The sequence below is a fragment of the Chiloscyllium plagiosum genome, unplaced genomic scaffold (genome assembly GCF_037043375.1).
Source record: "Chiloscyllium plagiosum isolate Xiang-an unplaced genomic scaffold, Cpla_swu_hap1 HiC_scaffold_18, whole genome shotgun sequence".
In the NCBI taxonomy this organism is placed as follows: Eukaryota; Metazoa; Chordata; class Chondrichthyes; order Orectolobiformes; family Hemiscylliidae; genus Chiloscyllium; species Chiloscyllium plagiosum.
The window spans coordinates 16,963,258-16,987,145 of NW_028270156.1; the positions used below are offsets into that span (position 1 = coordinate 16,963,258).

The following is a 23,888-nucleotide window of genomic DNA, read 5'->3' on the forward strand; positions in this document are numbered from 1 at the left end:
TTGGAAAATTATTGCCAAAGAAACCAGTGAATTGCTGTAGTGAACCCTGTAAAGACTGCCCATTACCAGTGATGTTTGTTACTGAAGTGAATGGCTGTTGTGTCAGTGGCGAGATGCAGAACAAGCAATGTACTGTGACCTGTACACTATCAAACTTTTACAACATTGTTGGAATTGCACCCATCAAGGCAACTTCCAGACAACTTAGTGCTTTGTAGGTAGTGGAAAAAATTGGGAATCAGCAAGTTGGCCATTTAAGAAAAACTCAGTAATTCTAATTACAATTAAAGGATTGATCTACTTCAGTTTCTGTTTGACGGTAACCATCACAGTGGCTGGGAGGTTTTTTTCCATTTTTATTATGGGTTATGAGTGTCATTGGCAATGGGCAGTGATTGCCCACCTTTAATTGTCCTCAAAAAGGTGGCAGTGTGACATCATCTTAAACTGCTGCAGTCAATGTGATGTGATGCGATGCTGGAGGCGGAATTCCACGATTTTAATGATCTTCAGTGAAAGATCTAGTGCCAAGTCAGAATGATTGGTGATCTGGAGGAGAATGTGTTGACGGTCATGTTTCCACACATCTGCTGGCTTTGTCCATCAAGGTGGCACAGGTTATGGTTAGGAAGGTGATATCAAAGCAGATGTAGTAAACTCCCACAGAGCAGTTTGTGAATTGAACACAACGCTTCTATTCTACGATTATAATGAAGGTGTTGGGTTACTCGCCACAGAATTCCTAATTTCTGACCTGTTCTGTGGCCACATTATTTGTACGACTGGTCCAGTTCAGTTGCTAGTCAATGGTAACTTCCAGGATGTTGCTAGTGAAGGATTCAGTGATCATTACGCCATTGAATATCATGGGGACATAGTTAAGATTTTCATTTGTTGAGGATGTGGTTATTGCCTGTGTGATGAAAGGTGTGACTTAATATATAAATGATTATAATTTTTAGCATTTGGATTTCAAAACAGTAATGCATATGTTGCTTAATTGTGTGAAGGATTCAAAATGAAACAAGGTCAAAGATTTCTATAATGACCACGATCTAATCTAGTCTGTGTCAGAGAACAGGTGACTGCAGGCCTCTTGCATGTTAATAGAAGATTGTTTTTCTGTGAGGTTTACAGTACGGAGAAAACGTTGAAAGTCATTAGATTGCTTTTGGTTTAGAATAATCCAGGATTGATTTTTACAGTGATATAGAAAATAGGAGCAGGAATGGTCAATTAGCCCTTTAAGCCTGCTCCACTATTCAATATGATCATCCAACTCAGTACATGTTCCTGCTTTCTCCCCATACCCATTGATCTCTTCAACCCTAAGGATCAAACCTTAGGGAAACCCAGAACTTGAAAGCTTTGAGAGAGATTTGGAAGAGACTTGACTGGGTTAGAGTAAGTAGTTTCATTCCTGGAAAGGAGTGAAGGACAGATTGGAAAAGCTCAAATACATTGGTGTAAATGTTTAACTTGTAAAGCTCGCTGACCATAAGAGTTAGGTTAGAAAACTGCAGATTATTAGGAGACAAAGTCTAAGCTTTCAATTTCATGAGTATTTACATGAGATGACTTCACATTTTACAGACAGAACTGTAAAGACATAGTCAAGTTGAATCAATTATTTGAGAGAAGGGTAATTTCTGAATTTGAAATGTTGTAAAATAATGTGTAGCAAGGGAGCAAGAGAATAAAGGGAACTACAGGCCTGTCAGCATTACATTAGAAATAGATTCTGTTTCCCTATCACTAAAGTATGTGAGAAATGGGCACTTGGATAATCATGATCTAACTGTGCATAGATTTGCAAATAGGAAATTGCGTGCGACAAACTGGTCAGACGTTTTTCAGGATATTGTTAATAAAAATCAAAAAAAGTGGAGTCAATTAAGTATTATACTTGGATTTTCAGAAGGCTTTTGATAAGGACCCCACAAGAAATTGTTTGCAAGATTAAAGTATGTAGGATAGGAGTTATCAGCATGAATTAGGATTGGCTGATCGGCAGAGAACCAGGGGAAGGAATAAACACATTATTCTTCTGTTGCCTGGCTTTGACTAGGGAGATACTGCAAAAATCAGAACCTGAGCCACAGCTGGCCCACATGTTTGTCAGTGTTTTGAATGTGGGGAGCAATGGAGCTCTTGTGGTATCACCAATTTTGGACCACAAGACCCAGGTTCAAGATCTACCTGCACCAGAGATGTGCAACAACGTCTCTGAGCAGGTTGATTATAAAATATCAATACCCCTTAACTGAACATAAACCAGCAATCATCTTGGCTTTAACTGTTCTTGTGGCACAGCGGTAGTGTCCCTACCTTGGACCAGAAGACCTAGGTTCAAGTCACACCTGTTCCAGACGTGTTCAATATAGTATATCTGAGCAAGTTAATTTTAAAAAAAAAATGAATGTGGGAACCAAATATTTACCAATTTGCAGTTGATGCAAAGCTAAGCAGAAAGATGCAAGAAAGACTTAGAGTGTTCAGGAGGATTTGAACAGGCTTAGTGACTTGGCAAAAACATGTTAGTAGAAGGAACAGATGTTCAAAGTATTTCTTAAATGTTAAGGAGGTTAGAAAGTGTACAAAAGCATCTAAGTATCCTTGTCAATAAGTCACTGAAGACTAACATACAGGGTGTACCAAACTATTTACAGACAATGGAATGTTAACCTTTTATTGGAAAAGGAACAGAGTACAGGAGTAATGAAGCTGAAAATGTGTTGCTGGAAAAGCGCAGCAGGTCAGGCAACATCCAGGGAACAGGAGAATTGACGTTTCGGGCATAAGCCCGAAGAAGGGCTTATGCCCGAAACGTCGATTCTCCTGTTCCCTGGATGTTGCCTGACCTGCTGCGCTTTTCCAGCAACACATTTTCAGCTCTGATCTCCAGCATCTGCAGTCCTCACTTCCTCCTCAGGAGTAATGAAGTCTTGCTTAAATTATAGAGAAGCATGGTTAGACAGCTACCCTGGAATACTGTATGCAGTCTTGGTCTCCTTATCTCAGGAAATGTTATTACCATAGCAGGTATACAACAAAGATTCATCAGACCTGCTCCCTGTATGGTGGGATTATCCTACAAACTGGGCCTGTATGCTCTAGAGTTTCAAAGAATGAGAGATGATCTAATTGAAACCTACAAATTAATTAAAAAGGGATAGACAGTGTATATGCAGCCAAGAGATTTTCCTTGGATGGGGCGTCTAGAATCGGGGGAACAATTCAAAAATAAGGTGATGCTCTTTAGGTCCAAAATTAGGAAAAGCATTTTGTCTCAGAGGATGGAGTGTTTTTGGAAGTCTCTATCACAAAGACTAAGCCAAATCAACTCTCCGACTGTGTTTAAAATATAGATTCATAGATTTCTGATTACCAATAATGTAAGGTGTATGGGGCTAGCATGAGTAAATGTCATTGAAGTGTTCGATTATTGATGACTACATTGAATTGCAGAGCAGGCTCAACAGGCAGATTGCCCTCCCCCTGTTCCTATATTCTGGGGAATAAAAGAGACATTTTTACAGTATTTTATGATTTTTCATATGGGATTTGGATAGCTTTGTTAACTTGATTAAATGAGTTCATAAAATAATTTAAAAAGTTCTGTTTTATTGTTCAAGAATCTGCAGCCTGTGCAACCCTATGCACACTGAGGTCTCAGTTCATGACCACCAGAGATTTTTTGGATCTACCAAGGCAGGTTTCATTCTAGCTTGTCCCTTAGTAGCATCAGCTGGGAACATAACACCTGGCATTTGAGATATGTTACTTGCCATTTTATCAACCCAAGTCTGAATTATGTCCAACATTTGCTGCAAATACACAGGGACAACTTCAGTACCTTATCAGGATAGTCCTGCTACAGCTTCATCTGAACATGAGTGTATCAGAAGGAGTGATCACCACAGTTTTAGATTCATAGAATAGAATCCTTACAATGTGGGAAAAGGCCTTTCGACTCTTGGAATCTGCACCAACCCTCTGAAGAGCATTCTACCCAGACCCACCCATAGCCCCATCCCACCCTATCCCCATAACTCCGCACAGGGTATTACTTAACTACCCAGCCTGCACACCCCTGGACACTCCAGGACAATTTAGCATGGCCAATCCACCTAATCTACACATCTGTGAATTTGGGAGGAAATTAGAGCACCCGGAGGAAACCCATGCAGACATGGGGAAAGTGTACAACCTCCACATATAGTAACCCAAGAGTGAAATCGAACCAGAGATCCTAGTTCCCACAGGCCGCAGTGCTAACCCCTGTGCCACCTACCTTTTTGGAGACCAAGTCTAATTTTCACATGGAGAACATCCTCCATAGTGTTATGCGACAAGACTCTTGATCTGAATGGGATAGATTTCAGAGAAATCTAGCAACACACAAAACAAACATCCATGAAGCACTGTGGGCCAACACCCGCAGCAGAATTGCATTCCAACACAATCTGCAACCTCATGGCCCAGCATATCCCCATTCCACCATTAGCAACTCAGGGATCAACCCTGGCCAAATTAAGACTGCAGCAGTACAAGGCAGGAGCAGCATCAGGCATATCTAAAAAGGAGGCATCAACCGACATGAAGCTACAACATAGGACTTGCAGCATAAACAGAAATGATGGACATGGTGAAACAAATCCATAACCAAGTGAGTAGATATCTGATCTGCAGTCCAGCCACATCTAGTCATGAGTAGTGGTAGACATTCAGACAACTCGCTAGAGAAGGTGGCTTCATAAATACCCCAACTGTCAATGATGGGGGAACTCAGCACATCAGTGCAAACAATAGGCTGAAGTAATTGCAACAATCTTCATCAGAAGTGCAAGTAAACAACCCATCTTGGCCTCCTGCGGGAGGTTCCCAGGACCACAGATGCCAGCCTTCAGCCGATTCAGTTCACTCCACATGATATCGAATAGTAGATGGATGCACTGGAAACCACAAAGGCCATGGGCCCTAGCAATATTCCGGCAATAGTACTAAAGATTTATACGCTAGAACTTGCCAAACTTTTCCAGTACAAACACAATACTAACAAAGACCTGACAATGTGATCAATTGGACACAAAAAGGACAAATCTAGTTCTGTCAACTACCACCCCATCAGTCTATTTTTAACCATCAATAAAGTGATGGAAGGTGTCAAGTGATAGCAAACAGCATTGCTTAGCAATATCCTCCTCAATGGCACTCAGTCTAGATTCTGCCAGGACCACTCAGCTCCTGACCTTGCTTGAACTAAGACTGTAGCACGAACAAAACAGAACTCCAAAAGGTGTTCATCAAGGCCACATTTGACCAAGTGTAGCATCAAGGAGTTCCAGCAAAATTTCAGTCAATGGAAGTCTAGGCCCTGCTGCTTGGAGATATATTTAACATATAGATAGTTGGAGTTGTTGAAGCTCACTCATCTCCAGGACATCTCTGCAGAAGTCCCTCAGGGTAGTGTCCTAGGCTGAATCAATTTAACTCTCATCATGAGTGTATGTTTACTGATTGCACAAAATTCAGCAACATTTACAATACCTCAGGAACGGATACATTCCATGTCCAAATGCAATTAGACCTGGATAATATCCAAGCTTGGGTCAACAAGTGACATTCATGCCACGCAAGTGCCAGGCAATGACCATCTTCAAAAGGGAATCCATCACCCCTCAATACTCGATAACATGACCAACATTGAATCCCCCACTATTAACATCCTGGGGTTACAACTGTGCAGAACCTGAACTGACCTACTGTGGCTACAAGAGTAGGTCAGAAGTTAGGAGCGAGCAATACGTCCAGGCTCTCTAAAGCCTGTCCATCATCTACAAGACGCAGTGTGATGGAATAAACCCCATTTGCCTGAATGAGTGCAACTGCAACAAAAGTGAAGACTTCGGACGCTATCCAGGACAAAGCAGCCCACTTTGACAGGTACCAGATCCATAACATCTAGTCCCACCAACAATGCTCAGTAACAGCAATATGTATGAACTACAAAGTTACATCAGAGAAATTCACTGAGGCTTCTTAAAGAGCACCTTCCAAACGTATGACCACGACTATCTAAAAAAGACAAGAATAGCACGCATGTAGGAACACCACTACCTGCAATCCTCTCCAAGTCACTTATCACCTTGATCTGTATCGCTGTTCGGTCAGTCCGCTGGGTCAGAATACTGGAATGTATTTGCCAACATCATACAGCTGGCAGAAATCAAATCCAATGAAAAAAAATCTGGAACTGAAAGCTGGACTTGTAATGTGCCCATGAAACTGTGACTGCCATTAAACTAGACACTATCTGGGATTCTCCAGTCCCTTGTTGGTCTGGCCTAAATATTCCTCCAGACCCAAAGCAACTGTTCTCTGAAGAAGTGACTTGTTCAAAAACAATTAGGAGCAAGTAATAAATGCTGCCTTTAACATCTCATGATTATTAAAGAATTGTCTGTTTGGATGAGGAAGTGCCCATAACCTATACAACACACATTTGATCCTAATTTAGCTGAAGTATCTTCAGATTATAGTTATCAACTCAGTTGGAGGAAAACGTAGCTATCATTCTGCCTTAAGTACTGTCTGGGGTGTGAGTTGGACCACTGTTTTTAAAAGAATGAGATAGAATAGTGCACAGATAACACACTTACCCTGCTGAATGCAAAAAGTTGATTCCTGGTGCATTACTATGAGAAAGTTTCACCAATAACATTAATATAAATCTTTACTGTTAGTTATGCATTATAAGGTTAGTAAATTTTCAATGCTGATTTAAGCCAATCTCATTGTTTTTAAATCAATGCAGTAGCCTCTACGGCTGGAGTACTTTTGACCAACACTAATAACCTGTCCGCAAACATTTCATTCTGCGTTTTCAATGAATGGGTCAATGCTATTCAGTAAACACAGCCAGACTCTCCCTTTCTTTCCACCACAGATATCCTCCCCAAACACAGCTACATAAACATTCAGCTGTTTTCCTTGATTGGTAGAAATATGATTGGATTTGGATTTTTTCTGAGCTTATCCCAACATGACTTGGTTGAAAGTGTATATCAGTGAATATTAGATGGTAATAAAGGAGGAAGTGGGGAGAAGCAAAAAAAGGAAGAAAAACAGAGAAGAAAATGTATGACTTACTTATTTCGTTAGCAACTTGGTCCAATTTTTCTTGGGATCTGCTGATAAGGACGGTATTCATACCATGCTTGGCAAGCTATTGTGTAAAATGAAAAAGTCAAAAGTCAAAACAAAATCAAAGTTACAGGTAAATAACACTTTAACAAGTCCAAATATATAAAGTTGCTTCAATTTTCTTTGGTACCCTATATAAAACGCTTTATGGCTGAACAGAAATATAAACAGACATTTTATTTATATATATTTTATCTACATAGATACACATTTGTTCTAAGATAATTAATTAGCACAAAATTGCGAAATTTCATCCTGAACAAAGAGAAGATTTGTTTACCTTAAACAGTGTGCAGAAAAGTGGGAAAGAATGATTAATTAAAACCATGACTAATTTTCTAACATACCTCCTTTGCATAAGCCTTCCCAATTCCATCAGTTGCTCCTGTAACAACTGAAACAAAAAAAAAATCATATTTAACTGCTTAAAGAATCTATAATGAACTATCAATATAAGATCACAAGTGTCTTTCTGATAAATCAAAATGCAAATGTAACTTCAGAAATATTTTATAACAAGACTTCTGCTCTTTTCTCCCCAGTTTGCATAAAATGGCCAAGTTTAGCTCCCTACATAAGTATTCCAAAAGTCTTTTTTTAAATGCTTTAAATGAAAATAGTATGCTGTGCTCTGGAATACTGGAAGTGCATGGAAACAATGTCAATAGCAACTTTCAAGAGAATTTGATAAATACCTGAAGGAAACTAAGTTGTGAGGCAATGGAGTAAATAGTGGGAAAGTGGGACTTACAGAACCAATGTACTGAAGAGCAGGAATAGACACTCATTCAAATCGGCTCCTCCTATGCTCCACCGTTGTATGATTAAGGTTTGACTCTTCCAGCATTTGGAAACTACCAAATTAGGTGGACCTTCATTAAATCAGGTCTTGCTTATAGTGGTTAAGGAGAACTAAAATATTCAATTTATCTAAAAGCATTATTACGCCAGGACCCTGGACAGAGGGGAACATCAGAACCTGTGGCTTGTAGGAGGCCTGCTACGCTCAGACCATGCCTAAAAGCACCGGGACTCATGATTTTTGTTCCTGACCTTGATTCAAACTAGGCAGGAGAAATCCACAGCATGGTGGTTGAAAAGCCCATCTCCTAAAAGAATTTAAACTTGTAACAGCAATTTTGTTGGGAACATGAACATCGATAGACAACAAATGATGCATCGATTAAGAATTTTCTGTTGCTTGTATTGCACCAATGGACAATACTTGTTGGAGAAATGTTCTGTTAACCAGTAGCAATAAGGTTAACTTGATGAACTGGATAAAAAGAATGGAGGGCTTGTCTAAGATAGCGGTAGTGCCCCCATTTCTGAGCCAGGAGGCCCAAGTTTAAGTCCAATCTACTCTAGAGATGCATTATCACATCCATTATAATCACTACAAATCTGTGTTAGACATCTTAAGTATTGACAGTGTTGTGGTTCTGGCATCAGATGAACCTGAAGCTTGCAAAGTCAAATCTCATGGCAAGTTGAGAAAATCCAACAAAGTGTTCAAAGTTGGTGCGAAGATTTGTAGCTCGGGTGCTCGTTGTTGTGGTTCTGTTCGCCGAGCTGGAAGTTTTTGTTGCAAACGTTTCGTCCCCTGGCTAGGCGACATCATCAGTGCTTGGGAGCCTCCTGCGAAGCGCTTCTTTGATGTTTCCTCCGGTGTTTATAGTGGTCTGTCCCTGCCGCTTCCGGTTGTCAGTTTCAGCTGTCCGCTGTAGTGGTTGGTATATTGGGTCCAGGTCGATGTGTTTGTTGATGGAGTTTGTGGATGAATGCCATGCCTCTAGGAATTCCCTGGCTGTTCTCTGTCTGGCTTGCCCTATGATAGTAACACTACTATCATAGGGCAAGCCAGACAGAGAACAGCCAGGGAATTCCTAGAGGCATGGCATTCATCCACAAACTCCATCAACAAACACATCGACCTGGACCCAATATACCAACCACTACAGCGGACAGCTGAAACTGACAACCGGAAGCGGCAGGGACAGACCACTATAAACACCGGAGGAAACATCAAAGAAGCGCTTCGCAGGAGGCTCCCAAGCACTGATGATGTCGCCTAGCCAGGGGACGAAACGTTTGCAACAAAAACTTCCAGCTCGGCGAACAGAACCACAACAAAATCCAACAAATTTGATCATTTGTGGGTTGGTGCCAGTCAGGAAAATCAAATTGTGAAAGTGCTAATTTGCCAGAAATACAACATATTCACTCAACTCCTAGAGGAAAAAGACACTGATCATCTCACTCCAGGTTCATTTATATGCGACCCCAGTGCAAAACTGCTTTCTAACTCAATGCTGTCTACTGGTTAAATGATGTCCTTGACTTTAAAAAATATGTTGCAATGAGGATGCACCATCTTTGTAGGGCAAGCGTAGTCATATCATTGCCATACACATCCAGAATACAAAGTAGAACATTTTATTAATGTACACAATAGATTTTAAAGATTGTAACAGACTGGCATCACTACACATAGAATTGTTACAACAAAGGAGGCCATTCAGCCTTTGTCTGTACCAGCTCTCTGCAAGAGCCATTCAACTTTCACCACTCCCCTGCAGCCCTGCAAATATTTTCTTTTAAAAATGAAAATCTATTTTGCAGCGTCTTACACTTCCAATGACCCAAGAGATTATTTTTGGGGAAAAAACTACAACCTGTAATTCTCAAAACAGAAAAAAAAACTACCAAATTACAAATTTAAACTACATGTTATTTCAATTGAGAGGTTTGTGACAACCTGATAACATTTGCTATCAGCGAGAGTTATTCCTACTTGCATGAACGGAAAAAAAATGCTTCTGTAACCTGCAAGGAGCAGTCCTATTTTTAGCTCTGAGCCTATCCATTCAAACTATAAATGCATAAAAATTTATATTTTAAAAGCTCCGTGTACACCTGGGATATTTTTAGCTCGTGCGTTTTTATTTTTGACATCGCCTGCCTGAATTGTGACTGCAATGCCCACGCCCGAGAGCTTAAGTTATTCTGGGCAGGTCCTCGTGACCTTTATCTGTGCAGTAAGACTCCATTGATTAGCGGCTAATACCACTGCAAAATCGTGACAGATGCATCCCATTCAAGAGCAAAGGTCTGACTGACAAGGGCTTCAGCAGCACGCCTGCCGCAGGGGAGGAGGGGGCGATCTGTTACAGGAGGAACGAAGTTGCTATTTCCATCTCTTGGCTTCTAAAAATAGAAGCATCCCGATTGATTCCATCAAACCAAGCAAAACAAGCGCTCTCTTGTGCTGGATTTAGAAGCTGCTGGAGTCTCTGGAGCGCACGCAGGCACGTGTTACCGCATCTTTAATGAAAAGGGGACCGCGAGCTACAAGAAAAATCAGCCTTCCAAAGTGAAAATCAAAAAAAAGGGGGGGGGGAAGGATAATTTGAGATGTAGAACAAACCCTGCTGCCTCCTCCACACCCCGCCCCCCCCCCGAAGAAAAATTAAAGAACATGAGAAAAAAATTACATCATTTTACACTGCTCCATCCCCTCCTCGCGTGTGAACAACAAGCGCAAAAAGGTACAAGCCATCCACCCGTGACAGACGACAATAAGCGGTGCGTAAGCAGTTGTGCAGGGAAGCATGCCTGGGATGCGGTGAGGATCTGCAAACCAAGGGCTTTTTGCTTCACCACTGATATCTCATCAAAACGTTCTAGTTCAGTAAATAAATGGAGAGAGAGAGAGAGAGAGAGAGGAGAAAATCTTGCCCCCGTCACATTTATAGCAATTGATGGCTTGCCAGCGAGATGCGGATGAATATTTTATGAGTCAAAAATGGCATTCAGGTGCCTAAAAATAGCTTCCACTGCAGACCTGTCAGATGGGGCTGCGAGCTGGACTGGAATACCTGAGCATGCCTCCGCTGCAGTTCAGAGATTTTTATGCAAGTCCATATATAAAATCCAACCTGTAGCTATGAAAAAAAACTTCATCAGAATTTTTTCTTATGAAAACTAGCCAAAAGTTATCAAATGTACAAGCAGGTGTCTGCTTATAAAATGACAAACTTTAACATCGTGTTAAAAAGTCCAAAGAACCTCATGGGAGCCTTATAAAATTCAACATAGAGCTACACAAGGAATTAAGAGTCTAAAGATGGCCATGAAACCATTGATGATTGTCAGGAAAAGCCCACCTGGTTCACCTATATCCTTTAGCTAAGGAAAATCTGCCATCCTGGCCTACATGTGACTTCAGACACACAGCAATGTGGTTGATGCTTAATTACAATCAGAGCAAATAGGCATGGGCAATAAACCAGCAATACCCAAATCCCATAAACAAATGAATACAAAAAGATGTTAAGGCGGGTGATCAGAGATGGATCGCAAGGTGCTTACAAAAGGAGGGAAGAGAAATTCTGAGAGGGAACTCCAAAGTTTGGGACTGAAGGAATTAAAGCTACACAAAGCAATTAGAGTAATTAAAATCAGGTTAGTGAAAGGTCCAAATCGGAGGCATGCAGGACACCATAACAGGACTGGAGTGAATAGAGAGATATGGTCTGGAAAGGATCAGAGAAAGTTGAGGTATTTGCTTTTGATTAAGCAATGCAGAGTGGTGAGCACAGGGTAACCTGCAAACGAGACAGGAAGGTTTGGGCGATAGGGAGCGACTGAAGAACCTTAGGTTTTTATTCATGGATGTTGAGGGATGACCTTACAGAAGTTTATAAAATCATGACAGGGATAGATAAGGTGAATAGCCAAGGTCATTTTCCTAGGGTAGGGGAGTCCAAAAATAGAGGGCAACAATTTATGGTGAGAGGGGAAAGATTGAAAACAGGACCGGAGGGGTAACTTTTTCCACAGAGAGTGATGTGTGTATGGAACAAGAGGAAGATGGGAAAGTCGGTACAATTACAACATTTAGGAAGGGTTTGGAGGTACATGGACTAAATGCTGGCAAAGAGGACTAGGTCAGATTGGGATGTGTGGTCAGCACAAATGAGTTGGACTGAAGGTCTGTTTCCATACTGCATGAGTCTATGTGAGGTTACAGGGAGCAGGGTTCTGGGTGCTCGCAAGTAAAAGGGAAACAAAACGCAGGACGACAGCCACTTGTGAAAATAGTCAAGCCTCGAGATCTTAAAGTCAAGGACGAGAGTTTCAGATGAGCTGAGACAGGGGTGGCTTTTGGTAAATGGTAGACCTGGCAATAGCGGATTATGTGGTTTCAAACTATCAAGGTGAAATGTAACGTAATGCTGAAAACAGTCTGGTTCATTGTCAAACTGGCCAGGGAGAGACATGGAGTCAGTGGCTCAGGAACTAAAAACTGTGGCAGTGACTCAAGACAATGGCTTCTGTCTGACATAAATTAATTCAGGGACTTTTTGTCTTTTGGCCAGTTCTAAAAGACAAGCAAAAATACAGATTGTTGGAAAAGCTCAGCAGGTCTGGCAGCATCTGTGAACAGAAATCAGAGTTAACATTTCAGGACTACTGACTAATCCTCAGAACAGTTCTTTTTCAGCAATCTCTATTGTATTTCTGATTTAAGCATCCGTAGTTTCTAAAAGAAAAGCAATCTGACAATTTAGAGACAGGTTGAGAGGTGATGGTTACAAAGGGCATAGTGAGGTCAGCACATTGCAAAAATAGGTGCCATTTCCAATATCACTGAGGGGTACAACGTATATCAGAAATAGGCAACCACCAAGGATTCTCTGAGGACAAAAAGTTAATAATGTAGAAGCATGAAGAGACGCCACTGCAGGCAATATGCTGATGATGACTGAATAGATAAGACTACAAACAGGCAAGCACTGCACTGCAAAGTAACAAAGTGTTGGAGCAGGACAATATGGCCAAGTATGTAGAAGGATACATCAGGTTGAGAAGGATAGAAAATTAAGAAGGGATTGTTAGCCTATTTAAACAGTTAAATAGCATTGCAATTAGTAACTGATTTAAAAATGTTTTATTACTATGGTAGAATGGAAAACTGATGGGGTTCAAACATACGGGTCCAGGAAAGATGAGTTTGGATGTGGTCAACAAGTGCCATTCAAGGACTTGAAAGGGAAATAAAAGATGGAGGTGATGGACTTCAAGGGTATTTTTGAGGGATTTTAAGGAGATTTGGAAGGCAAACGTGGAAAGTGCCTGAGGAGAAAGCAGTATTAATAGCTGCTAACATGGGTGCCAGGAAGGGAAGTGAGGTAGGTCAGCAATTTTGTCAGAATGGAGTCAAGGCAGCAGGACCACGAGCTTAGTAGCTGCAATAAAGTCACACTGACTGAGGGGGCAAAGGTTTAGGCATTTTGGATTTAGAAATTGCAGGTAGGAATGGCAGAGTAGGCCCAAAGGGCTGACTTAAAGATCATAGAACCTGTACAGTGTGGAAGCAAGCCATTTGGCTCATCAAGTCTACACCAAATCTTCAAACAGCATCTCACCCAGACTCACCACATCCTTGTAACTCTGCATTCCCATGGCTAATCCACCCAGCCTGCACATCCCTAGACACTATGGGTAATTTAGCATGGTCAATCCACCCAACCTGTACATCTTTGGATTGTGGGAGGAAACCAGAGCATCCAGAGGAAATCTATGCAGACACAGGGAGAATGTTCAATCTCCACACAGTCACCCAAGGCTGGAATCAAACCCAGGTCCCTGGTGCTGTGATGCAGTAGTGCTAACCACTGAGCCACCATGTCACCTGCTCCTATTTCTTTTGTTATATTTTATGATGTTATTCAAAAACAGATCAAGTGCCAAATGGAAGCCAAGGATAGCCTGATAACTTACCCAGCCACTCCCTCAGGATTCCTCCCTCTGGTTTGTTAGGGTTTATCATCCAATATTAGCAGAAATTCACTCAAAAATATTGAAGTGGTGGATAACAATTCATTGTTTTAGTTCTTGTTCACAAACTCCATCCACAGCGACTGTTTGAAGCAGAATTAGAATGATCACAGCCTCAACGCCGTTTGACCACAAGACTGGTTCCAATCACATACCTGGTCAAACACCAAGACTTCCACCTGCGTTGTCTCACCCAACTTCAAAGTTGCCTCAGTTCAACTGACCTGCTAATACTGATTCATGTCACATTATTAGATTAGATTACATTACATTACAGTGTGGAAACAGGCCCTTCGGCCCAACAAGTCCACACCGACCCGCCGAAGCGCAACCCACCCATTTCCCTACATTTACCCCTTTACCTAACACTACGGGCAATTTAGCATGGCCAATTCACCTGACCTGCACATCTTTGTGACTGTGGGAGGAAACCGGAGCACCCGGAGGAAACCCACGCAGACACGGGGAGAATGTGCAAACTCCACACAGTCAGTCGCCTGAGTCGGGAATTGAACCCGGGTCTCTGGCGCTGTGAGGCAGCAGTGCTAACCACTGTGCCACCGTGCCGCCCATATTTTTTTTTAAGATTAGATTACAGTGTGGAAACAGGCCCTTCGGCCCAACACGTCCACACCGACCCGCTGAAACGTAACCCACCCATACCCCTACATTTACCCCTTACCTAACACTATGGGCAATTTAGCATGGCCAATTCACCTGACCTGCACATCTTTGGACTGTGGGAGGAAACCGGAGCACCCAGAGGAAACCCACGCAGACACAGGGAGAACGTGCAAACTCCACACAGTCAGTCGTTTGAGGCGGGTCCAAAGGTAACAAAATAAATATCTTATTTATTCTATATGCATATAACACCAAAAACGTCTTCCAAGTCCAATTCACCCTATTCACACTTGCAGACCGGAAGTGGTTCAGAGTCAAGTAATGCCTCAATTTTAAAATTCTCATCTTTATTTTCAATTCTCTCCATAACATAGGGTTTTGAAAGAAAAGCATTATAAAAGTCATGGGCAAGTTCAATCTTGATCTGAACTGAACAAGTCACATTGTGAACTTCTCCTCTAGACAACCTCAGAGACTGTATGCAGGACATTTTGTTTCAGAGCAAATATGTTCTGGAACCAATTAGATGGCAGGCTATTTTCGACCTGGAAATTTGTAATGAAGCAGGATTAATTAATTACTTCACTGCAAAAAATCTTTTAGACAAAAAGGAATGATCATAAAATGCAAATTTCACATTCTGTTTGAAGACATAAATCTTGGATCTATACTGCTGTCATAAAAATTAAATTAAAGTGATTACAAGAGTATAAAGATATAGGTGGCTAAAGGAGCATTGGGAAAAATAAAGATGTTAAAGAGAGAGTGGCAGACATATTAAAGTTTCAAATCTGCCCTTACACTAGATGCACTGCAAAGGCAGGCAGAAAACTAGAAATTGTAGACCAGTTGGCTTAACATTTCACATTGAATGGGTTTTACCATTTTTCCAAAGATAGTAAAAGTTGCAACAATTTTATCAGTCCATAGGGCTGCTCCGTCATTGGACGGAGACACACAGAGACACACTTGATAGTTTAACCTGAAAGTCACTATGTGGCAGGCAAGAAAAAAGGAGAATTCTTCATGATAATCCCAGCCAATGTGGAAATTGAACCCACACTATGGGTATCACCTTGCACTATTTTAAGAATTTCTAAATAAAATGGATGACATTGTTCTGTGAAAGGGAAATCATGGTTGACTAATTTTAGTTTTTTTTGAGAAATTCGTATGTTGGGTAAAGGGAAATCTGCAGTTGTGGTGTATTTGGATTTCTAAGAGGCACTTAGATTAGTTGGGTAGCAGGTGCTTCAGATTAGTGTGAACAGTACAAGTTCACACTTGGTTCCCACTTAAACATCTGGGAACCTACCTCCCTACACTCCTCCTGACAGTGAAAAGCAAATGCAAACCCTCACAGAAAAACTTGCCAAGCAAAAAACTCAGGAAGGAGCCTTAGCAGTAAGCCAAGGACATGCTTTTGGGCAAAGGAAGCTAAAAGAAATTTGATAAAACATCACAACTGCTGGCGACGATACACTAGCATAGTGGCATAGCGGAAATGTGCTGGGCCCATAACCTAAAGGTTAATGGATCAAAACCATCCTCTGCTATTCCAGAGTTCCAATTTGTTGCATGCATGTGCTACACCCAGTGTAGCACAGGTGGCTCAGTGGTTAGCACTGCTGCCTCACAAAGTCAGGGACTTTGGTTTGGTCCTAGCCTTGAATGACTGCCTGCGTGGTGTTCTCCCAATGTCTGCGTGGGTTTTTGTCCAGTGCTCCAGTTTCCTCCCACAGTCCAAAGACGCACAGATTAGCTTGACTGGCCATGCTATATTGCCCGTAGTGTCCAAGAATATGCAGCCTAGGTGATTTAGCGATGCTAATTGTGGGGTTACAGGGATACAGTAGGGGGCTAAGTCTGGCTGGAATGCTCTTCAGATGGGGAGTGTTGACTCAAAGGGCCGAATGGCCTCCTTCCACACTCTAGGGATTCTATGATTCTAAAAGCTTATGACATTAGGTACGATATATTAAAGACTTTTTGTAGGATTGGCTAACAGAAGACCAGAAGAATGAGCACTGACCTTACGGAAACAAAATATTTGAGGGCCTTGGTGAGGTGCAATGTTTTACCACGTATGACAACCAGGAACCTGGAGGGGCAGTTTCAAAATAAAGAGCCTCCTTGTTCATGACAAGGATGAATTTCTTCAGACCGTCAAGAGTCTTTGAAATTGTCTTCCAGAGAAAGCAGCAGAGATTGGGACATATAATTTATGAAAGGCTCAGATGGATTGATTCTTGATCTAGAAGGGAATTTAAGGGATGCAGAGGGGAAAATGGACTTACAGTTATTATCAGAACAGTCATAAGCCATAGAGCATGAAAACAGACCTTTCAGTCCAAATCGTCCATGCCGACAAGTTCCCAAATTACACTATTCCCACATCCCTCGAAACCTTTCCTACTCATGTAACTGTTCAAATGTCTTTTAAATATTGTAACCGTACCTGCATTAACCACTTCCTCTGACAGTTGATTCCACATACAAACCACACTGGAAAGACCCCTCGGGTCCCTTTTAAACCTTTCTCCTCTCACCTTAAGACTATGCTCTCTAGTTTTGGACTCTCCCACCCGAGGGAAAAGACCTTTGCTATTCATCTTATTTAGAGTCATACAGTTGTAGAGATGTACAGCATAGAAACAGACCGTTCAGTTCAACCCGTCCATGCCTACCAGATATCCCAACCCAATCTAGTCCCACCTGCCAGCACCCGACCCATATCCCTCCAAACCTTTCCTATTCATATATCCATCCAAATGTCTCTTAAATGTTGCAACTGTATCAGCCTCCACCACTTCCTCTGGCAGCTCATTCCATACACGTACTACCCTCTGCGTGAAAATGATGCCCCTTGGGTCTCTTTTACATCTTTCCCCTCTCACCCTAAACCTATGCCCTCTAGTTCTGGACTCCCCAACCCCAGGGAAAATTTGTCTATTTATCCGATCCATGTCCCTCAATTTTGTAAACCTCTAAAAGCTCACCCCTCAGCTTCCGATGGTCAAGGGAAAAACAGCCCCAAACTGTTCAGCCTCTTTCTATAGCTCAAATCCTCCAACCCTGGCAACATCCTTGTGTATCTTTTCTGAACCCTTTCAAGTTTCACAACATATTTCCGATAAGAAGGAGACCAGAATTGCACGCAATATTTCAACAGTGGCCTAATCAATGTCCTGTGCAGCCACAGCATGACCTCCCAACTCCTGTACTCAATACTCTGACCAATAAAGGAAAGCATACCAAATGCCTTTTCACTATCCTATCGACTTGCAACTCCACTTTCAAGGGGCTATGAACCTGCACTCCAAGGTCTCTTTTGTTCAGCAACACTCCCTAGGACCTTACCATTAAGTCCTGAGATTTGCTTTCCCAAAATGCAGCACCTCGCATTTATCTGAATTAAACACCATCTGCCACTTCTCAGCCCATTGGCCCATCTGATCAACACCCTGTTGTAATCTGAGGTAACCTTCTTCGCTGTCCACTAGACCTCCAATTTTGGTGTCATCTGCAAACTTACTAACTATATCTCTTATGCTCGCATCCAAATCATTTATATAAAACGATGAAAGGTAGAGGACCCAGTACCGATCCTTGTGGCACTCCACTGGTCACAGGCCTCCAGTCTGAAAAACAACCCACCACCATCACCCTCTGTCACAAATCACTCCCCTAGCTTCCCTCAGTGTTCTTAGGTACACCTGATCAGGTCCTGGGGATTTATCCACCTTTATGCATTTCAAGACATCCAGCACTTCTTCCTCTGTAATGCCCCTGATGATTTTAATCCTCTATAAAGGTCAACCCTCAATCTCCCACACTCCACTGAAAAAGGTCCCAGCCTAACCTCATAACTCAAACTTTCCCGTCGCGGCAACATCCTCAAATCTTTTCAGAAACCTCACCAATTTAAAAAGCAGGGCAACCAGAACAGTACCAGTACGTTGGATGGCTGAACAGGATGATGGGACCAAATTGCCTTCTCCTTTCTTGTCAGATCTCTGCACTTTTCCAATTCTGATCTTGTATATCTGACTTTAATTTCTCCACCACTGACAGAAATCGTTTCAGCTGCAATGATCCCAACCTTTAGAATTCCTTCTCCAATACCATCTCCTTACTTTTAAGATGTTCCCTGAAAGCTCTTTGATCAAGATTTTGGTCAATGGCTTTATGTATGCTTGGTATATGTGCAGAAATGAAAAAAGTATTGACACCAAGGCTTAGTTAAAATCAATTTAATCAATATTGCTAGTTAGCATTTTAGATCCCCTATTAAAGATACTTGTAAATGCTTGTTGCAGAAAACTGCATAATTATTACAACTGGGATTTCTCCCCAAAAATGGTTTTAAAAAAATGGTTTAAATGCTACCAACTTTAGTTGGAATCAGGTAATTCTTTAGAAAACTCAAATGTGCTGCTGCTGACTGTCCAAGATGAAACCTAAGTCAGCTTTTCCTTGCAAGTTATGATATTCAAACTCAATGGCAAATGTAGGAACTTACTGGGGAAAAAAAAACAAACATTTAAGGTAAGTCTTGTTTTTGAAAACAAAGATAGCATCCAAGATTTGGTTGCTGTGCACTTTGCTCCTTTATGCCATTTCATTTGCAAGTAAGTGTAAGCACAGTTTTAGACAATACATATTGGCCTAATTACATTCTTCTCTCTTTAGAGAGAAAATATGGCGGATGTCACATGCATTCTTCTGCAAACAGTTGACACAATTTAGAGATAACTGTTAAACCAGGGCTTAATAATTCCAAGGGCAGCTCAGTGGTTGTTATTGGTGTCTCTCAGCACCAGGGACCCGGGTTCAATTCCACCCTCAGGTGACTGTGTGGAGTAAATTTACCCTGGTATGGACTTTGTGGCCATTCAATCCATCATGTGGGGATTCTAAGATTCCATGAAATAGGACAGCGACTCAAAATTTCAATTCAAAACCCACTCACTAAAATGTAATCAAGCCCCAAATATAATATTGGTATTATCATTCTATCAATTGCAACCCTTTGCTGATAGGAAACAATATTAAATTCCAGAGATCAGATAAAGCCTTTTCATGCATGACGATGCTGCCCATGTAACAGTAAAATGAGGGTCTAGAAGAGAACCTGAATTTTTAAAAAGCAGAGGTACTGTACTTAAAAGATTAGCAAAGTAGTTCCTCTGATCTGGATGGGATGTTTAAGTTACTAAGAGAAGTGAAAAGGGCTCTGGCCACAATCGTTCAATCCTGCTTGAATAGAGGAATGGTGCCAGACAAACAGATAATCAAACCTGTTCAAAAGGGAAAGTTAGCCAGCAAAACCTAACAGTGGAATAAATTTGAAACAATAAGAGATTAGAGAAGTGAGGTTGTTCTTGTTAGGAGTGGACACTTCCTAGAGGAATTGATAGCTGTTTGAAATCATGAGAAGTCATCAAGTAAATGGCAAACTGCTTCCAGTAGCATAAGGGCTGGCAATCAGAAGAAAGATTTCAGACTACTGTATTCACAAAGACACCAAGCGACATAGCAGGAGAATTTCGATATTAAGTAACATGATCTGGAACACTATTTGAAAGGATGGTGGAAGCAGATTCAATAATAGCATTCAAATGAGAATTGGATAAAAAGTCAAAAAAGAAAATATTCCAAGGAGGAGTCACAATTTCCAAGTGTTGGTAGAGGCATAATAGGGTAAACCACCTCTTCCAATGCTGTACAATTCTGTGATATTGGACCATCAATTCCACAGAGCTACCAAGCTAGTGCTATCACTGCTTAAGTTTATGTCAAAAGCCAAAGTCTCATGCCAGCTTCCTCAAGGGCCACTCAGGAAAGCTGTACCGGAGAATGTAGGGGCATAGGTCTATGTTTGTAATTCCCCACGCAATGAGGTTCCTATTTTAAACATTGCACTTTAGGGAATTAGCAAGTGAGCAGCACTTCTCTACAGACTAGGGAAAAAGGTAAATAGTTCATATTTTAATTGAGCCCTTTCACTTGCAGTATGGAATGTGTAACAGCCTTATAACATCCCCTTGTGTTTTACAATATTAGGTAGTAAAGGGAAGATACATTATTTCAACTCAGCTTGGGGAACATCCCACAACAGAGCAGTAAATAAAGAGATTGAAAACAAAACCTCAATAAATTTACCAAGGACAAAATGAGCAAAGGAAATGGACCCAGGACCTAATTGTTAAAGCTTCCTCAGAGGTACTCATTCTTTGGTAAAATTTCAATGCTCTCTCAGTCACTTTGGAACTCTTTATAACAAGTAACTTACTTTTATTTAAAAGGGGGTATTCAACATGTACTGAAAAGTAATGCAGATCAGATAAAGTGCAATGATCTGGGTTAATATTACAGTGAAATCTTACCGAACTCAAGACCTAAACAGATCCTGATTAATGAAGTGAAAAATCCAATTGCAATCTTAAATTCAGAAGTAAAATGAAATGTTGCAGTTTTAACATTGTTTGTTTTCAATTCTTTCATGGGACACAGGTGGTGCTCGCAGTCTGCTGTCTATCCCCAGCTGCTTTTCAATTGATTGAATGAAACTGCCTAGAGAGCTAAGAGACAGCTAAAAGTCAACCACATTGCTATGGGTCTGGATGCAAACTTAGTCCAAACCAGGTAAGGACAGCATATTTCCATCTCTACAGGACTTGAGTAAACCAGATGACAATTTACAAAGGTGACATAGTTGCTATTAGAATTTCAATTACAAATTTCCTTGGCATTCAAATGTTACCACTTAACATTCAAAACCATAACCCCAGTATGTTAACCTTAGCTGTGGATTACAAGTCTGATGACATTGCATCACTGCCTTCCCCAAAATGTATACTGCCACACAACGCCAAGAGTACCACACTCATGTGACAGGGGTTGGGAGTGGGAAACATACTCTGATCCACAGTTACAGCATCTACTCCTTTAAGAATGGTTTACTAAGTGAGAGAAACTTTATCTTGCTTTCAGTAGTTCTGTTATTTATTAAAGTTATGCAACTCAGCGAAAGCCCAGAATAGAAAATCTCACATTCCTTTCCACGAATAATTAAATTTCTTTAAATTCAAAATGATGACTACATAGCTTCAAAGACATTTATATAGAAATGTTTTACCTACGTTATATCAAATATTACATGTAGGTAATATTTGAAATAACATGTATAACATGTATTACTGCGAGTTATCTAAAGCTCAGATGCATAGTCATATCTTTCTAAATAACTTTATTAGAACACAATACATCATGGTGCAAACAAGAGAAGACATAGTGTTCCAGATAATAGTTATCTTAAAACATCCTTGAGTGGATCCCTGTCCTATATGCAAGGCTATTTTTGAGACCATGATAATTAATTATTTATGATGTATTAACCTTGAAACAACTTTGGTCTGAAATTGATGACGGCACAGGCTGAAGAGTTTTATATCTTTTTTGTAGATTATCTTCCAGCAAATCATCACCATTGTGAAGTAAGGTACAGTGTTGCAACCTCTAAGATGTAGAAGATGGATGGAGCAATGACACAGCATTTGACCAAACTCTGCACTAAGATAGGATCTGTGGTTGATTTATTAATGTGGGAGAAGATGGTGACAAAGCACACTCCATAAGCCTTAATGTTGAAATAGTCACAGGCTTTCATACAGTCAGTCAAAAAAGTGCATATACGGCAGTTGATGTTGTTTCTTTCAATTTTTGTGGACTTAGCAGAGTGGACATCATGTTTGCAGAGCTTCTTGATGGGTGAAAAATACATTACAAACTTGGAAGGAGTTCCTCAGTCACCAGAAGGAAGCAACCGAGTGCCAACCTTGCAAATAATGTTCACTGTGGCCAACAGCAAGAGGATTCCTCTGTAGTTGCTGTTAAGTTGATTTGTCTCTCTTCTGGAACAGAGCCATGATCACAGTACACTGAAAGCACTCCTGCATGCACTTTTCTTTCCAAATGAGGTGGACCGGGAGTATATCTCTGCTGTTTTTCAGAATTTCAGCAAGAATTCCAAAAACACCAATGGCTGGTGTTGTTTATCAGCTGCCAAATGGCAAATTCAACTTGGCTTCAGAACAGGGTGAATTCACAACTGAGCCCGCTGGGGTATTAAGGAATGAAATTCAAGATATTCAAGTCAAAGATAGTCTCCATTAAGACATTACTGAGCTCCAGGAGGCAGATGAGAGTTGTGCGCGCACACACTCAGAACAGATAGAAACTGAGCTCTAAATCATGGGCAATTCCATCTTGGAAGCAGAATGCCACGGAAATGAAGTTCCTCTTAAACTAGCTCCCACAGTGCAATCTCACCAGCAGCAGGATTCTATAAAACGTGGACCATTTTCTATCACTTGTCTGAACAATCGATGACAGACAGAAAATTCTTCTTCACCTGAAATGTTGCAGCTCAGCCTTTGACTAACTGAGGAAAAGACCTCAGGACCTGGAATTCAAACCAGAGACTAAGACCATGGTTCACTAGACAACAGTGATCCCTGCCTTCCTTTATGTTTCAAATACTTGGACCACCTATCACAGGTATCTCAAAGCATTGGAGAAGTGCCATCTGTTGTACCTGAAGATCCATCCTCTTCCAGGAACACAATGGAATGCATTTGGGACATCCTCATTACATTCCTGATGGAGTTGAACAGTCTCACCAATTCATGGGAATCCCTAGCTTGTGACTGATGTACTGACAACAGTCATTCAGAAAGTACCAAACACAAGCTTTATCAGAAACATGAGAGCCCAACAATTCTCCAGACTCACCTAACCAACTCTCCAACCACCTTAAAGTGGCCAAAACTGTATATGGCACTGACTGTGTAGTCTCAGCGATGCTTTATACAGTTACAGAAAATCTTTCCTATGCTTCTACTCCATTCACCCGAAAATAAAGATCAACATCCAATTGCCATCCTTATTACTTGCTACATCTGCATGCTAGCTTTTCGTGATTCATGGTCAAGGATACCTGGATATCTCCAAAATGCAGCATTATGTAGTCTCTCTCCATTTAAACAGTATTCCTGTTCTTCCTACTGAAGTGGACCACTTTGCATTTTCCCACATTATGTACTCCATCTTGCAGCTCTTTCCCACTGTATTAGCCTATGTATATCCCTTGGCAGATCAATCTGAACAGATCAGGTCAAAAGTCACAACAACAGGTTATAGTCCAACAGGTT

At 41.1% G+C, this 23,888-nt stretch overlaps 1 protein-coding gene across 1 annotated transcript in view; it reads right to left on the reverse strand.

Annotated features, from left to right (window-relative positions):
* Window positions 1-23,888, reverse strand: part of hsd17b12a (hydroxysteroid (17-beta) dehydrogenase 12a) — a 172,855-nt gene that overhangs the window by 119,553 nt on the left and 29,414 nt on the right. Inside the window, exons 2-3 of the mRNA XM_043705480.2 lie at window positions 7,554-7,600; window positions 7,153-7,228 (exon numbers count right to left, since the gene is read on the reverse strand). Coding sequence (XP_043561415.2) covers window positions 7,153-7,228; window positions 7,554-7,600 — 123 coding nt within the window. The remainder of the gene's footprint in view (window positions 1-7,152; window positions 7,229-7,553; window positions 7,601-23,888) is intronic.